General features: G+C 41.4%; 1 protein-coding gene across 7 annotated transcripts in view; it reads right to left on the bottom strand.

Annotated features, from left to right (window-relative positions):
- Positions 1-1,694: 1,694 nt before the first annotated feature.
- csnk1a1 (casein kinase 1, alpha 1) overlaps positions 1,695-11,295 on the bottom strand; it is a 29,569-nt gene continuing 19,968 nt past the window's right edge. The window contains exons 6-11 of one of the 7 annotated variants that reach the window (XM_056600888.1): positions 5,261-5,400; positions 5,010-5,088; positions 4,752-4,835; positions 4,543-4,649; positions 3,555-3,667; positions 1,695-2,881 (exon numbers count right to left, since the gene is read on the bottom strand). In XM_056600888.1, the coding sequence (XP_056456863.1) occupies positions 2,874-2,881; positions 3,555-3,667; positions 4,543-4,649; positions 4,752-4,835; positions 5,010-5,088; positions 5,261-5,400 (531 nt within the window). In that variant the 3' untranslated portion in view covers positions 1,695-2,873. Of the gene's footprint in view, positions 2,882-3,513; positions 3,668-4,542; positions 4,650-4,751; positions 4,836-5,009; positions 5,089-5,260; positions 5,401-11,295 lie in introns of those variants that run through there. The other 6 variants (XM_056600885.1, XM_056600886.1, XM_056600890.1 and 3 more) reach the window with 6 other exon arrangements.

The following is an 11,295-nucleotide window of genomic DNA, read 5'->3' as shown; positions in this document are numbered from 1 at the left end:
GAAAGGCCTATTGAGGTTAACAACTTTTAAAAATAACCTCTAAAAGTTGATGATAGCGTTGTACAATTTAAAACTGACATCTTCTTTCTCTCAAACAGGATGAAATCGAATCCAATGAGAGGCCATCCACTTCTAAATCACAGCTTACCTCTGTAAGATTCTCCCGGGAATTATAATGAAACGCTCTACTTGGCACTGTGAAATCCAATCTCATCTTTTGCATTCCTATAGCTTCCAGTCAAAGACTTATATAACATCTATCTAGAAAAGCAAATACACAAAGCAGACTTGGAAATGGACCACCTTAGGCAAAAGATGCAACAGGATGCTTTGGAGATCCAAATTTTGGAACATAAGTTAAAGGTGGGTGAGGTGCAAACTGGGATACTGTTCCCTGCTCTAAAGACATACCCAATATGAATGACTTTTTTTGTGCTTTCAGGAAATAAAGAAATCCTCATAAAAAGTAGATTGTCTTTTTTAGAACACGGGCTGTGGTGGGACAAGTTATTTTGTTGAACAGTTTACTCAAAGGGTTTTACTCCAGTGAACAATGCAGACGATTATGCTGAGCATGTGCATGTAGAGAAGAAGCATCTGGTTAAAAGCAGTAGCCTACCAGGGTATTTTCTGCCTTGCATTCTTAATATGCGTTTCTTGACTTGCAGCAGTTATAGGTCCGTGGTTAGTAGTCAGCTACTCTGATCATGGGAAAGCCACAACGTTAAAGTGACTGTAGTACAGAGCGGGTGGGATGCACTGGGCGGATCATTCTGCAAATGCGTTAATTGCGTTAAAAAAACAACTTAAACTTAAAGCATGCCCCCGGTGCGTTTGAGAGTTAACATGGGGGCTGAGAAGGTGGTCTAAATAAATGATAGATTGTGCTGAAAAACGATAGCGCTCGTGAAGAATATTTTCAGGAAAAGAAAGTATATCCAGCCGGCGTCTTAATAATCGTTCCTCACGGAGATTCCCTCTGAGGATCGCAGCCTCTACGTCCGCAGGCTCTCGTAGAAAAGGACAATTTCTAACACTTCCTTCTGTCGGAGAGCTGCCTTCAGCCTTATAGACAACAAACTCAGAGTAGGTCTAACCACCTCCCGAGCAGGTTAGACCCACGGCGTATGTTGCCACAGCAACTAACTCTCGGTTGCGCTGAACCTGCTACCAGAAACGGAAAAGCCCGAGTTTCCATTAACTCAGAGCGAACAAACTCGGGGTTGCCTCAAAACCAGCTACCTGAAACAGGGCTCCGGTCGCTGGCGTTCGGGTCTTATACTAATCCACTACGCTACAGCCGCTACCTCTCAGCGGTTGAAAACATGCCATACATTTCTTACATAGGGTGTATTTAAAGTGAATTCCCTAAATGGTAGAATAAGGCAGGATGGACGTTGCTTATGCATTTTTAAATCATTCTATTTGGATTAATGGCGAACAATTCTGCATTTGGCAGTTATTTTATAGACAATATGCAGAATCTTTTCACTTATACGCATATAGACTGCTTGATCTATCGTAAAGGTGAGAAAAATGACGCAAAAAACGCCCCTTTCAAGTGAACGCGCACTGAACCTAAAGCGGAAAACCTGGTTCGACTAATTTAATCTAAAGTGAGCGTTGTGGTACCGTTTAACTCTAATTGCGAGTTGCGGCTCTGTCGAGCCAGGTTTTCCCAAGAAAGCCTGGGTATGTTCAGCGAGGTTCGTGGTATACCCCCCTGGTCTGTATTTATGTGGTTTTTTGAGACTCCTGACGTGGCTGGATCAGGCCCCCAGGAGCAGTGCATACTTCCGCAATCCACCTGTGCTCAGCGGCCAAGCCTGGTATTGCAGCTGTTTTAGCGGGCTGTGGACGGGTCCCTCTATTCATGGGGCCTCTACGAATTATTTTTTGCATAGGAAATTTCCTAGATAGGCAAATCATTTGTGTTAGCATACTGTGATGGATGGTAAATTCATTAGAATCAATCATGTGGACCTCATTTTTTCCACAAGGACATCGTCATCAAATCTGTTGAGTGCTCTGGTTCTTATTGGCTGAAGACTCAATAGCTCTGTGAGGTCCTCTGTGAGGACATCTAATCATTAGTACATTTCATTGACACAGGATGGGCTTTTTATTGTATTTTTACATTTTTATTGGCATTTAGAAGACTGTTTCAGAAGACCATAGGTGTATCAACAGATTCAATAATAATGCAGCACTCTTACAAGGAGAGCCAGACTATTGTAGACCGTCGCCAGCTGGGACATTAACGCAGCTGCTCAACACTCCTAATCACCATAGAAAATAAAAATAGAGAATGGAAAAAAGGAATAGAACTCCGACATTTTAAGCAAAGTAAATAACCAGGATTCCATCATTCATTCTTTTCAAACAAAAAAATAAGAAGTTTGACTTAATGTTTTATGAATGTCACTGAGGCGGGTATAAAACAAGGGGCACACGGGGGCAGGGTTAACAGGTCTACACATGTCACTGGAAGGAAGGGAAGGACTAAAAGAGCAATTAAATTGTTCAACTATTGTTACCCAAGAAACCAAAAGAATAAGGATAATGGGAAGTGGGAAAGGTGGTATAAGGGAAAAAGATGTCTCAGCCCCAACAAAAAGCTTTAATTTATTTTCTTTCTTCAAAGTGGAGAATATTATATACATACCAATATATAGATATTGCTGCAAACAGAGGCATTTGTATATCTATATATCCATTACATACATAGTAATTATGGAAGGAGAAAGTTTGTTTGGTGGTGGTGGGGGGGGGGAGAATAAAGCCCTCTGGGCGGGAGGTGGTCCTAGTCGCCAATGATTATGGTGCTACTGTGGAGTCCCTCCGCCCGACTTTCACTCCTGACAGGAAAGCGCTTAGAAACCTACAGAGAAGAGAATTGGAAAATTTGAATTAAGAAAAGGCCGAACATAAATCGCAAAAGACATCTTTCGTAATTGATGTACAAACACCAAATGGGAGGCAGAAAAAGCAGACATTCCTATTTGGAAGCAACAAAACCAGTTTCAGGAAGCACTTGAGTTGATCAGCCTTCTCTAACAACCAAGAAAAGCTTTGAAACGCGGTGCAGCATTTGTTTTCACGGACACACATGTGATATCGTTCATCAGGATTGTTTTGGTCCAGATGGGAACATTTACCTAACTGCTCTTTGTGCTTCCCATATGATTAACATGTTCTATCTGAAAAGAGTCAAATAGTGAGATAATTTGACGCACATCATACAAGTAAAACCATTCCATCCTAGTTTCCATTTTGGGTCTTAATATTCCACAAATATCAATACAGAAGGCAAAGTTGGAGCACGAGAACCTACCGAGTTGAGTCTACAATTATTTTTAGATTGTGTATTTTCACTTCCTGCCCATCATGAAACGCTTTCCTAATTTCTACTGCACTTTAAGTGAGGCACACACAAAAAACACGCGGGGGCACACGCAAAAGCGGGGGCACACGCAAAAGCGCGCGCGGGCACACACACACACACACACACTACTAACCTTTCATGTTAGGCTTGGGTTTATCAGATTGCTTGCCTGTGGGGGTCTGTGCCTGCTGGCCTTGGCCCCCGGAGGAGGCTGCCTGCTGGGCTGCTTTCTGCTTCAGCATCGTCCAGTCGAATGTGTAGTCATACTGGTGGTTCAGTGTCCTGGGAAAGGCACCATTATACAATCTTCCGCAATACAACACCTTCTATGCTTGGCAGTTCAAATATTGAGTCGTATCAAAGAGTTATACAGTGCTACACAAAGCAACCCAAGGACCAATACACTCCTGAATTGTAGTTAAAAAAACTAAAAACTATCATATAATACTGATGATCTTCTCCACTGCAATATGTCATGCTAATGGCTACCTGCCGTAGCAGTTTCAATACGTTCATGCTAACGGCTACCTGCCGTAGCTGTTTCAATACATTCATGCTAACAGCTACCTGCCGTAACGGTTTCAATACATTCATGCTAATAGCTACCTACCGTAGCGGTTTCAATACGTTCATGCTAATAGGTAGCTGCCGTAGCGGTTTCAATACGTTCATGCTAACGGCTTGCTGCCGTAGCGGTTTCAATAAGTTCATGCCAATGGCTACCTGCTGTAGTGGTTTCAATACGTTCATGCTAGCGACAACCTGCCGTAGCGGTTTTGTCGTAATTTGTTTCAATACATTTTTCCTAGTGTTCCTGTGGATTCCAAGTGCATTTCAAAAATATTTAAATATTCAATCCTTGATGGTGCTGGATTATGTTTAAATGGGTTGGATTTATGCTTGTGGGGGAGAGCTGAGCTCAAGAGTGAAGATTTATTTCGACAACATGATTGGAATACCTGCAGCAGAAGTAAAATTATAATAAAATGCTTGGTTGTGGATTGACTTTAAAATAAGGAGCTCATTTATTAACATAGAAATCAATGAACAGGTCTTCGTCAATGGGGCAGACATACAGACACAACGGTCAGGACACGCACACACGCCAGAAGTGCGTTTTCAGGGTAACATTTAGTCTCTTTGATCGTTTGAAATACCTGAACAAGATCCGGAACAGTTGGCGAAGGTACATGTAGTCCGGGGCCTCTTCAAAACGCAGACCACGGCAGTAGTTCAGATACATGGCGAACTCTGCTGGGAATCCCTGAACACAATAAACATTCAGGATTAAGCACAACAAATTTGCCAAAGAGAAAACCATAAAGCAGATCTATATCTAGCATTGTTCAATTAGAGTTGCACTCACCTTGCAGAGAATTTCTACAGGGGTTGACATTTTCTTTTCAGAGATCTTCTCGTACTTCTGCTTCTTGGTTGCAGCCTGAGGAACATGTAGGCGACATCAACAGTACAGTTCATCACAACAAACCATGTTCAAGGGTAGACGCTCCAATGCAGTCTTATGCGTTAGACTATCGTCAGCAAATTTATGTCCAATTTTCAAGCTCATCAACAGCAGAATACTGTATCCATAAAACAAGCCTAATATCACATAGTCTTCTACCTTTAATCCCTGCCATGGCAGACTGGTTCTGTTGAAGTACATCAGCACGTAGCCTAGCGACTCCATGTCGTCACGTCGGCTGGGAAAAAACAGAACCATACAGAACTTCCATAAAGTAATTCAATATCAAGGTTTCTACGAATACATAATACAAATGTATATTAATATCCAGTATCCAAACGTTAAGCATCACATTTTAACGTAAGAACAACATGCTAGGCTTTGAGTGACCGTGTGTCTGTTGCACAGACCTCTGTTCAATCCCCAGGTGTGCGTTGATGGATGCGTAGCGGGCCGTGCCCGTTAGGTTCTTGTCTTCTCTGTAGGGGATGTGTTGCCTTGTTCGGTTATCTCTGTATTTTTTAGCCAGCCCAAAGTCAATGAGAAATAGCTGGAAGAGAAGGAAAACAGTTCTTGACATTTAATCATTGAAAAAAAAGAAAAAGGTTTGACATAAATGATTGTCAGAAATTCAAAAATGTGTTTCATATAGATGTATTTTCAACGCAACCCTAACGTCAGTGAAAGTTAGGGTTGAGATGGGTTAAGAAAGGTAAATGAGCTGCTGAATTTCAAGCCATAGCATAATTTGTGACTAGCAGTCTATGGAAGTAAATCTGTCTCATTGGATTTTTAGCACTGAATATTTATGCATTGAAATAACAGATCTGGATTTTTTTGCCAGTGAATTATCGCTATTGAATTAACAGCACTGAATATTTATGCAATGAAAGAACGTATCTGATTTTTTCCCTTCTAACTAAATATTCAATGTTAAATTCAATTACATTTTCTAAATTTAGATGCAAAATTCTATGTATAAATTTCAACGAAAATATTTTCAACGTCCCCAAATTAAACATGCCAAATTCAGCTGCAAAATTTGTATAGATGCTAGATCACAGCCAAGCAAGGGGAGCGTGCAGGTGTTACACCGAATTCTGCAACCCACCGAAAAGTTCGACCCCAGGGGCCGCTGTTGCAAATTTTCTGCCACAATCACGAGTTTGAAGCGTAGACCGGCATGAAGCTTGTGCATGTTTTCATATCGTTCCGAAACAAGCACAAGCTTAAAACGTAACGTTTGTATTAACATCGATCACTCAGAATGGGTGCATTCGTTTTGAGTCACCGGGCGCACGTTAAGTGGCTGAAGCAAAACGGTTGATATGCCTCTGTGTTGGCATAACGATAGCGCAACGAGTGCGCAGAGCCGACAGTTTTACGCAGTGGTTTGATAGAGCTATGAGGATGACTAAATGAAATCAGGTTGCTGTCGGGCGTGCTTCCACTGGAACTACAGGCTGCTGCTGCTGCTTCAGTTACCACTCATTGCGCCTACTGTCGGCTCTGCACTCTCATTCCACAGTGGGCAGCCGGCTTCAGATCGCCCCAACCTTACACCAAACTTAAGGCCGATATATGCTCTGTTTTAGACGTAACGCGTAAGCACGTAAGATACATAACCCCCCCTTACGTGCTTAAGTGCGTCGGCCCAAATTCCTGACTATGAGACTAAAACACTACGGCCCTACGCAGCTCGCAAAGACTGTGATTGGCCAGCTAACCACATCCTTTCAGGAGTCTCACATTTCCGGTTTTACAGCATAATAGCGCCATTTTTAAAAGGCTGTGACAGAAGCGAATGAAGAATTTTGAAGAAGGAGAAGAAGAAAACACAAGAACGAATTATGATAATTATAAACAGTACCGCGGGAAGTAGGGGTGCTGGGGGTGCTGCCGCACCCCCTGTCTGAGGCCCTGTCTTATCACAGAAAACGATTATTTCTAAAAACTCCGGCCAAAGTGGAGATTTCTGAAAACGCCGGTTATGTGTTGTCGTGTCAACGGGGAGAAACGGGATTTTAGGTTCTGAAGCGTCACATTATGCACCAGGAAATGCTTAACGTCATGTGAGCGCCCGCTGTACCGTGTTGGTCCGAATATAAACACAAACCCGACCTATGTTTGGAAAAAAGATTTGAAGACCAGATCTTGTTTTTATAAATAAATAAATTGTATTCATTGAAATAATATACGAAAATTAAAAGGCATAGAATAAAACACTGCATTGCCACTAAACAGTAGTGCAAATAGGCCGTACTGATGTGTACACAAAAGACTATTCCTGACACTCCTCTGCCCCGCTGTGTTCGCTCTGGCTGTGGTCGCTCCGCACTGTTTCGGCCCGTGGCAAAGCGGGTCATCGTTGCTGCTGTCCAAGGCATTTTGAGACGCAGCATTTATTTAATGCTCATATGACCTAGTGCTGAAAAAAAGTTATATGAAAAAGTGTGAGGGGAGCGGTGGCGCGCTAAACTTGTTCTGTGAGCAGCTGGATGTGAACCATTGTGTGAACACAACGATCGATTTTCGACTGTGCGCGCATGCACTGGTGTAATTGAGCTGCGCTGCTATATATCTTTTTTATCAATGTAGCGAGTTGCGAGTCTAGTCCAGGCTGAGTTTTTTTTCCAGCACCCCCTGCTGAGAATACGTTTCCGCGGCTATGATTATAAATATAAACAAGCCAGCGATTTCCACTTCCACGCCCACAGATTTGTTCGTTGCTCCCCCTAATGTTCTGGCGGAGAATCCCCTTGCAACACGCACAATCCTTAAGGAACCTTACGGGAACCGTAAATCAAAACTTGTCTAAAACAAGTCCCTTGTGTAAATTACGTGCTTACGTCTCTGCGTCTAAAACGACCCTAAATAGGCCTTTAGGCAAAGAGACCTTGGATTGCCCCAAATTGGTCCCCTAATAAATTCGGCTCTTAACCCACTTCAATTACCCTTACGGTGCATGCAAATCCAGCCATGTCACTGCAATCAAAGACACACACACACACAGGCATAAGTTCATCGTTTAGTTCATAAACTGCAGTAAAAGGGTTAAAAAAAAAACTTGTGCATTATAGCAAAAACATAAATAAAAGATAAGATTCCCACATCCCCCCTCACCTTGTTATTAAACATGCTTAATACATTTAATTTGCTTAGCATTTTACAGACCCATACAATGGATAGGGCGTTTATGCCGCGTTTCCACTGCAGGGTGCGGAACGGATCGCAAAGGTGCGGTAGGGAGGGGGCGGTATAGCCCAGCTCAGTTCCGAGGTCGCGTTTCCACTGCTGACAGTAGGCCGGATGTCGATCGCCGCGGCAGCTACGTAAACATCGTAAACAACGTCTTCCTCCAAGAATGCAGACGAACGTCTCCACCTCCTTGTTCGCCCAAGCAAGCGTAAAATGTTACATGTTAATTGTAAAGAATAATACCTCGAGGCTACTGTTTGTTTGTTTTTATCCCCGCGTCACCCGGAAGTGATGATTCTGTTGACCAATCAACAGAGGGGGTGTGTAGCTAGAATTTCCCGGGACCCTTTCAGGCATCTCGTCTCCAGTACCCCAACGGAGGAGTCCTGAAAACGAGGCCAAAACGGGTACGGCTAAGTCCGGGTCACGCTCACTTTTGGCGGTGGAAACGCGACCCGATCCGATCCGCACCCTGCAGCGGAAACGCGCCATTAGTACGGTCCACCACCGTTGCTTCTTTCTCCATAAAAAAATACAGTCTGTGTTTAATGATGTAGATTTACCTTTGAGCCTTTTAATATTATCATAGCCTATTTTTGGCTACTGTGTAAAATGCTGTTTAGAATTAACGTTTCTAACAAGAAAGAAAGACCCATCTGTTGGAGATGGCCAAAACCTGCTTTGCACAACAGGCCTTCCCGCATTAGGGTTAGGTATCCACCGAGTGACACTTATTCCTGCTCGCTCTCCTTGCTTGACCACGATCTAGCCTCTAGGATCGATTGCTTGGATCCCCGGAGGTTAACACTGAATTTCATGAATTTAATTTTGTAGCTGGATTTGGCATGTTGAATTAGGGGACGATGAAAATATTTAAGTTGAATTTTGCACATTGAATTTTTTAACATTGAATATTTGATTTTGAATTTTTGAACATTGAAAAATAAAAAGGCGAAAATTATGCTGAAAATGTATAGTGGCAAAAAATAATCCAGATGCGTTATTCAATGCATAAATATTCAGTGCTTAAAATTCAATTGCTTTTTATTTTCAAAATCCGATGACAGATTTACTTCCATAGCAGTCCGGTTAGTGATGTTGGTACGGAATAGTTTGAATTAGTGAAAGTAGTAAGCTTTGATCATTAATAAAAATTTCTTTGGACGTCACGTTTCTGCTACTTGCTTCAATATGGTACCGTAGTTTGAGGACTCAAGCTAAATATAGTTTGAAGAGACTGCAGGCTATAAATAGTATATGCAGTTCCATGCATTCCTACTAGAACCCTCTCAAACCTGATTTTACACAAGTTCCACATTTAAGGTGACACATTAAACTAGCAATGTGTGTGTTCCAAACTATTTAGGCTAGTTCTGCATGCAGCGCTCAACTATTGTTCATAAGTTTTATTCTCTTTCTTATTCTCCACAAATTTTGGACTCATTTTTTAGACTTTTGAACTTTTGTTCAAATCCCTTCCCTTGATTTGAGGCAGCCATTTAACGTTTCTTTAGGTCTTAATCTATGCGTCTTTATTAAAAAAATATTTTCAACCTCACTTTGCACTACAGTACATGAGAAAGGCTACACTGAGTTAACAATTTCTTCGTGCTCATCGCACAACAGGAAATAAATGCAATTGTTAACTGTCGCAAAGAGCCGTCGTAATGTCCAAGATGTTTTATTAGAACATGCATCAGCTGAATATGTGAATCAACAGAGGTCAGAGAGCGAAGGCCGTGGAGACTGAGCATCAATGGGGATTCCATTTAATCAATGAATAAAACGCTGGAGAAGACTACCGGTAGTTATGGTATTTTCTTAAACTTGTTAAGTAATTTTGGGTAGTAATACTTAATGTAAGAATAGTTTTTTATTTAGGAGCACATATCTCCTGTATCCTGTGACTGGGAAAAAGTTTCCAAATCTGTCCACCGTATATGTATCCCAGAATAGCAGCTCTTCCAAAGGTTTGGTTCCATTCTGCCAATAGGGGCGCTTTGAGGTCAAGGTCAAACGATTAGCCACACCTCCCAGGAGAAATCTGGCCGATTCGACCCAGAAAGTCCATCTCCATAGAGTTCTCTTTACAGTGAAAGATTTAGGAAAAATTATAAAGAAAATAGTTGCCAAATAACCACTAGGGCAAGTGACACATTCTTGTACACGTTATATAGACGTCTTATTAGAAAACAAGGCCATCCTAAATCATTGTGGGAAGATTTGTACTCTTGTCCCCAAGGGACATTCCTCGCAAATTGCTGTCAAGACATTGTGATTACCAACAGCCCTCGTTTCAAAGTAATAAACTTAATTTACACAATCATTTCCATTAAAGCACTGCTGCCACAACATCAGCCAGTTCTTGTACTTCTGCATCGTATTTTCATTAGTGTGGTTGCATAGTAGGACTGTTGGAATTTCTGGAGTCGGATATAGAAAGAAAAGTAAAAAAAAGTGTACTAATCGATTGCTGAAATTACTATAAAAATGTTTTTGATACCACACTGCAATTTAACATTTGCTTGTTGGGAAGACTGCTATTTAGATGAATGATCAATTAATATAAAACACGTTGATTATAATTACATGATTGTAGTTTACCACTAAGGATTGCAACAAGAACATGTGTTGAGGGACATAAAAAGGCTGATACCTCCACCATGTCCGACAACTTGTAGTGTCCATGGTGACTATGATAAAGATACCCGAATGGGATTGGTTAAACAGATTATTCTGTAGCTATAGCCGTAAAAAAATAAATCAACATTGTTGGGAGTTTGGTTAAATTTCATACACCAAATGATGAAAATTGAAAGATGTTTGAGTGGTCAAATTGAATACATAATTATGTAAACCGGGCTTTATCTGACATGCTAAACATTTTGCCTCAAGACAAATCCAACTGGATAGTTTCTGTAACTTGAGTTTTGAAAACCTTGCAAAAAATCCTGAAAATGGACAGTTAACCCAAAGACTTAATGGTGCCTTCATTATAAAAAAGATTGTTTCTGTAAAAATTAACCATGGGGGCGCTATGCTTCGCAATCAAAGTTAAACGATCAGACCGCTTTTTCAATTAAGTCTGCTTCAAAGTGGTTTGAAACACAGTTATAGCACAGCTGTACGGCGGCCAGGGGTTAAAATTAACTTTTTTCACCACCGTCCCGGAAACGTCCCGAAAAACATTTTGAACCGTCCCGAATTATTCCCATAAATCTTTTTTACATTTTGAGTCGTTACTTAC

Source organism: Gadus chalcogrammus, chromosome 10 (assembly GCF_026213295.1).
Source record: "Gadus chalcogrammus isolate NIFS_2021 chromosome 10, NIFS_Gcha_1.0, whole genome shotgun sequence".
NCBI classification, from domain to species: domain Eukaryota; kingdom Metazoa; phylum Chordata; class Actinopteri; order Gadiformes; family Gadidae; genus Gadus; species Gadus chalcogrammus.
This window is presented reverse-complemented; position numbering and strand designations above follow the sequence as displayed.